Source organism: Chinchilla lanigera, unplaced genomic scaffold (assembly GCF_000276665.1).
Source record: "Chinchilla lanigera isolate Chin_1 unplaced genomic scaffold, ChiLan1.0 scaffold00149, whole genome shotgun sequence".
Taxonomy (NCBI): Eukaryota; Metazoa; Chordata; class Mammalia; order Rodentia; family Chinchillidae; genus Chinchilla; species Chinchilla lanigera.
The window spans coordinates 1,759,754-1,765,751 of NW_004955550.1; the positions used below are offsets into that span (position 1 = coordinate 1,759,754).

The 5,998-nt window shown below is 49.5% G+C and overlaps 1 protein-coding gene across 2 annotated transcripts; it reads left to right on the forward strand.

Annotated features, from left to right (window-relative positions):
- Positions 1-3,151: 3,151 nt before the first annotated feature.
- Slc39a2 (solute carrier family 39 (zinc transporter), member 2) lies at positions 3,152-5,501 on the forward strand. Of its 2 annotated transcripts, none has more exons than XM_005412077.2 (4): positions 3,152-3,450; positions 3,616-3,746; positions 3,997-4,042; positions 4,554-4,641. In XM_005412077.2, the coding sequence occupies exons 1-3, from the start codon at positions 3,336-3,338 to the stop codon at positions 4,021-4,023; spliced, it is 273 nt and encodes a 90-aa protein (XP_005412134.1). In that variant the 5' UTR covers positions 3,152-3,335; the 3' UTR covers positions 4,024-4,042; positions 4,554-4,641. The 2 variants fall into 2 exon arrangements, with proteins under 2 accessions (XP_005412134.1, XP_005412133.1); XM_005412076.2 differs by having other exon boundaries at positions 3,154-3,450; positions 3,992-4,042; positions 4,554-5,501.
- The last annotated feature ends 497 nt before the right edge of the window (positions 5,502-5,998 follow it).

The window sequence follows — 5,998 nt, forward strand, 5'->3', positions numbered from 1 at the left end:
TTGAAGTTACCATTTATTACCTTTTAAAAAGTTAGAGTCAGGTGTGGTGACACACAGCTATAATCCCAGCACTAGGGAGGCTGAGGCAGTCATGAGTTTGAGGCCAGCCTGGGCTATACAGTGAGTTCAAAGCCAGCCTATACAGTGAGAACCTGTCTCAATAAATAAATAAATAAATAGCTATATTATTGGCATGGTTTTCTTTTTTACAGTTCTAAGCAACACCTATTAATCTTTGCTTTTTTCTTTTTGAGACAAGGTCTGCAGTTCAGGCTGGCCTTGAACTCATGTTGGAGCCCAGGCTGGCCTTGAACTCATGGCTGTCCTCCTGCCTCAGCCTTCTGAGGACTGAGATTACACTTAAATTTTATTCTGAAGGTAGAATTCCAGGTTGTAGCAGGTGAGAAATATACATTGGTTGCAAAGGAGAGTGCAGTTGTTTGCATTGTTAATCTAAGCTTGAATTTCCTGAAGTTTTTTTTCTTTCTGTCTTAACTGAATAAGTCTTAGTCAATTTAAAAGCTCTTACTCCAGGATTTAAGATTTTTCACTGTGCTAAAACTTAGAGTAACTGGTCACAAGTTTATACATCTTTTCCTGGCTCTATTGCTGAAGGCCTCTAGTATGAAAGAAAAAACCAGTATAGTCCTGCAGAGGTCATCAAAAGTGTGACCTGCCACTTAGACTCATTTGTAGGTTCATCTGCTCACTGCTAACCAAGTCAAAGGGGGTTGTTTGATTTGGGTAAACAGGAAAAGGGATTTATTCAAAGCTAGCTCTGAAGAGATGGCGGGGCCAATTCACCTCAGATCACCATCCCACTGTGTACACGTGGGCAGGGTTCTTTTGTAGTAAGGAACAGAGGACAGGGGGACACAGGGGTAACGCAGATCTCCAGATCTCCTGGCCTCCTGGGGCTGGTATCTGCACGTTCTGTCACTTCTTTTGGGCTGAAGAAAGGAGAGAGTGTTGTTATGTAAAATTGAAAAAACAACAAAAACTAACCCGTAAAATTTTACTTTGCAGTGCTGGTTATATCAGGACTGAATTGCCTGTCTCCACCCCACATATCCAGGCAGGACCCTTCTATTTGTTTGGTTCATTTCCGTTTTCTCCTTGATCTTACTGTTTCATGGCTAGAGCAAAGTACCTCTTCACCCTCAAAGTACCTCTCCCACAGTTCACATCGGGAAATGTTACTAAACCCCAAGTCAGATTCATGAGCCTGAGGGCTGGGGATTTAGCTCAGCGGCAAAGCGCCTGCCTGGCAAGCGCAAGGTCATGAGTTCGGTTCCTGGTACCGGAGAAAAACCGAAAAAAAAAAAAAAAAAAGATTCATGAGCCTGAGGGGCAGCAGCCAATCAACCACTGAGCGCTGGTGCTTGGAATGGAGAAGTTTAATGGAGAAAGAGCGCACTGAGAAGGCTGGGGTTTGCCTCAAGTCCACATGACCCCAGAGAGTGTGGCTGAGTTATATAAGGGCAAGGGGACAGAAGGGAGAGTCCGGGGGAAAAACTGATAGTTTCACAAGTTCCTAAAAATTAGAGGTTTCATACTTTTGGCACCAGTGAACATCTGGCAGACCACTGAGCAATCTACATTTCTGCAAATCAAGCTTGGAAATCTCCCTGTGTGACAAAAATAACAGGGTTAGAAATTGATAATTATAGGAAAGGCAACAGGGACATGGGTCACCTTGATCAGAGTATTACAGACAGCTACATTAGGTAAAAATATTATAGGCAGTCAGATGGGGCTAGGTCCTCGAGGGAGTCAGTGTCAAGGATGAAAACACATTATAATGCTGGCTGGAGATGCATCTGTTAAAACCAGGCCTCAAAGATGAAATGAGCAGGCCTACATACCTCCCCAGCGGACACGATAAGTGGTAACACCTAGTCTAACAAAGTCTAGACAGACATCAGTCTCCCTGGTAGGCAACTGAGAGCCCCTTCTCCATCCTTTTCTAAAAAAGGTCTCTGTTCTTTTTATATACGTTTACTATGTGACCTGCTTTTCTATTGGATCAATATTACCTAAGTGGCTATATTTGTAATCTTATTGTTTGATCATGGTTTTGTCCCATGCTGTATCCACCTTGTGATTTTGTACCTACTTATGATTTTTTTTCCGTAAAACTTTTTTTTTAAAGTGGACTCATTGGCAACCTACTTTTGGGTCTTCTCCTGTCTTTCAGGAGCTGTCTCTCTCTCTTCTTTCTGTCTTTGTTTCTCTCTGTCTCTGTCTGTCTCTGTCTCTGTCTCTCTCTCCTCCTCTTCTCGCTCAGTAATTATTTCCTACTCTTAACCTTAGTGGTTCCTTAAAATTTATTCTTCAATTTCAGGAAACACAAACTCAGCATATCTGACATCTAGCAGACTGGGAGTTTATTTATTTCCTCTATATCAAGAGGAAATGTGTTCTACCTATTGTTTTGTTTTTTAACTTTTAGGAGGTAGAGTGGTTCAAGCCTCTTAGGGGAGGAAAGAGCCCTATTATTATGAGGGCTTAGTTACAGACAGCCAGAAGTGATAGACCAATGTTACAACACTAGGAATCTCTACTCTCCCTAGATTTTTCCATACTCGGAGCCGTTTTTCTGGAGATACAGGAAAGGGGAGCCCCTTCACCGACCAGTTCCAGCAGAGTGGCAGCAACGCCAGCTCTCAGCCCTGCCTCTTTGCCCGGGTTGCCCCAAATCCCCTCTGAAAGTGTCCGGTTCGGGTATCAGCACAGCCACCTGTGAGACTTGGGATGGAGCGGAGCATACTGCAGGCTTAGAGCAGTGTCCTGAGTGAGGCAGGACCAGATTGCCCCCAGTACCACATAGCTGGGCTACCATAGACTCCCATTTCGGGGGCTGGGGGTTTAGCTCAGCGGCACAGCACCTGCCTGGCAAGTGCAAGGTCATGAGTTCAATTCCCAGTACTGGAAATCCCCCCGCCCCCGCCAAAAAAGACTCCCATTTTGGGCTAGACCAATGCAAAACGTTCAACCTAGGCATGAACTAGATTATCCAGAGTTCTCGGATTAGTCAAGGCATCGAAGAGGAGCCGGCACTGAGCTGTGCCTGGCAGCGAGTCTGGAGTTTCTGGTTTAGGAGCTCAGGAGGCGAGGCGGGAGCTAGGGGAGGGCCCCACGCAAAGAGGAGGGCAGCTGGGGCAGCACCCTCCTCAGCTGTCAGCTGCGCAACGCTGCTCAGCCAGAGGCAACCTGGAGGGGAAGATACCAAGTCTCCTGAAACTCAGGGAAGTGGGGACGGCTCGGCTTTGATCACCTAAGGCTCTGCTTCAGTTCCGTTTGTCACTCTGAGGCCTCTGCTTTTGCATCCCAGGATGGAGTCACTCATAGGGGTAAAACTGGGCTGCCTCTTTGCCCTGCTGGCTCTCACCCTTGTCTGCGGCCTGAGTCCCATCTGCTCCAAGTGGTTCAAGATTGATGCAGCCACAGGTAGAGCCTCACCCCATCTTCGTCCCTAACCTGAGTCTCACGGGACCCTGTCCTGATTCTTTGCTGATTCTCTGACCGTCCTGAAGCTCAGGGTGCTGCCCCTTGCCCTTCCATCCTTCTCACCTCCTCAGTACCAGCTGGACTGTAACTTCTACTTTGTATTAGGTCGCCACCGGCGAGTCCTCAGCCTCTTGGGCTGCACTTCTGCTGGTGTTTTCCTGGGAGCAGGTCTCATGCACATGACTGCCGAAGCCCTGGAGGGAATTGAGTCAGAGATCCAGAAGTTCGTGGGGCAGGTGAGCCACAGCTGCTAAGCTGCAGGGTTGTGGGGCCTGAATGAGAAACAGAATCCAGGGAAGCAAGGCTGGAAAGAGATGGAGCCAAGGACAGGGATGGGGCAGCAGGGAAGGTGCCAGCTCTGTGCTGTGAGAGTGGTGAAAGCACATCAGGTTGGCCTTTAAGAAAAGCAGTGCTGTGGACAGGACAGGACGGGAAGTTGAGCTGTTCATCTCCCAACTAATACTGGTGTCTTTCTCGCTAGAACAGAACAAGAACCAAGGGAAATTCTTCTAATGATGCTGGCTCAGCCTTTGTAAGTATTTCCCACCAGCCTCCATCTGCAGGGTGAGGAGAATCAGATTCTTTCACACCCAGGTCCTTCTGAAGGCCTGTGTGAGTTCCTTCTGCTCCCGGGTCAGACAGTGTAGAGGAAAGGATGCGCCAACCTGGTCTTTTCCTGCTGTGGAGCCCAGAAAAACTCCTGCCTTACCAAGACCTTCCTTCCCTGCACCCTTTTTTTTTGGCTTTTTTCCGGTACCGGGAATCGAACTCATGACCTCACACTTGCTAGGCAGGCGCTGTGCCACTGAGCTAAATCCCCAGCCCCCATTCCCTGCACCCTCTCTGACGGTCTTCCCATTGCGCTTCTGTCTGTCTAACACCACTGATATTGTGTCCTTATCCCCTCTGGCTCACTATCGCACGTCTTCGGTTTCATAGCCCTGCCCCTTTTATGTTCTGTCACATTCTGCCGTTCTCTTCAGTCCCCCAAGATCCCTGTCTTCCCTTCCTCTCCCGTCTCACAGCCCTCTTTCTGTCCCCAGGTGCAGTACCCCTGTGGAGAACTCGTCATCTCCCTGGGCTTTTTCCTTGTCTTCCTTTTGGAGTCACTGGCCTTGCAGTGCTGCCAGGGTGCCGCAGGACAGTCAACAGTGCAGGAGGAGGAATGGGGTGGGAATCCTGCCTTTGACTTCCACACCCATGAATCTCTGCGCTCACCTAAGCAGAGTCCCTTTCGAGCCTTTGTGCTCTTGCTCTCACTCTCCTTTCACTCGGTGTTTGAAGGGCTGGCCGTGGGGCTCCAGCCAACAATAGCCGCTACTGTGCAGCTCTGTCTTGCTGTCCTGGCTCATAAGGGGCTGGTAGTGTTTGGTGTAGCGCTGCGGCTGATAAAGATAGGCACTGGAGCTCGATGGGCCACATCCTCCATCCTGTCATTAGCTTTCATGTCCCCCTTGGGCCTAGCCCTAGGGATGACCATAGCTGCAGGGGATTCTGAAGGGTGGAAGGGCTTAGCCCAGGCCATATTAGAGGGTCTCGCAGCTGGCACATTCCTGTATGTGACATTTCTAGAAATTCTGCCCCGCGAGCTAAGTAGCAGTGAGGCCCCTCTGGCTAAATGGGGTTGCGTAGCTGCTGGTTTCACCTTCATGGCCTTTATTGCTATGTGGGCCTAAGTGATTCCTGACTCTTTTGATGGATCCATCTACTTGGGAGGAACTCTCCCTACCCACAAGGGACACCTCCCAAGTGGCTTTGGCCCTCAGACATTTTTGCACTAAGACAGTGACATTTGTTAGGCATCCCGTCCGTGGACCAGACTCCAGCTTTTTACCTACGTGACATTCCTTTTGTCACTTAGACTGAGAAAAGGGTGTTGTTTGAACGCCTGTTCGCTGGAGAACAGACACAAAGAGCATCACTCCTGACTGACCTCTGGTCGGATTTATGCTGCTATACACAATAAAGGCCCATCTGACCCCTCCCCTTCAGTCATGTTGTTTCATTTTTCCCAGTTGGCTAGAAGCAGTCTGGTACAGGAGGCGGTAGAATGGGAAGTGGGAAGGTGAACGCTGGATGCACTGTCTTCCAGAATCAGGGCCCTGTCCATTTGGTCCACTGCAGACCATGCCCCAGATAAGAAAGCATCTCTGAGATGCGGCAGCCTCCTCCCACCGTCCCCGCGGAAGGTGAGGAAATGAATCAGCACTCCCGGTGTTTAAAGGGAAACAGGTTTTGAAACAGAACCTGGGGATCCATTGTTCCTCCACCCACCCCCCACCCCCCACACCCCCATCCCCAGCACCAGCTGTCTGCACCCTGGGTGTGCCCGGCAGGCTGGAGAGCACCAGGCTTCCTGGGGCCAGCTCCATCAAGCTCCTATGGTTTTCACACTGAACCCCCAGTGGTCTCCAGGGCACAGTTGCTGTCCTTGAGCCTCTGTCTTCTGGCTGCCTCAGGCTACAGGGTTAAAAGGCAGTGTGTGTGG

Excerpts from the sequence above, each read along its gene's own strand:
- Slc39a2 (XM_005412076.2), top strand. The coding sequence starts at position 3,336 with ATGGAGTCACTCATAGGGGTAAAACTGGGCTGCCTCTTTGCCCTGCTG. Across the intron at positions 3,747-3,991 it reads TCCAGAAGTTCGTGGGGCAG|AACAGAACAAGAACCAAGGG; the intron begins GTGAGCCACAGC and ends CTTTCTCGCTAG. Across the intron at positions 4,043-4,553 it reads ATGATGCTGGCTCAGCCTTT|GTGCAGTACCCCTGTGGAGA; the intron begins GTAAGTATTTCC and ends TTCTGTCCCCAG.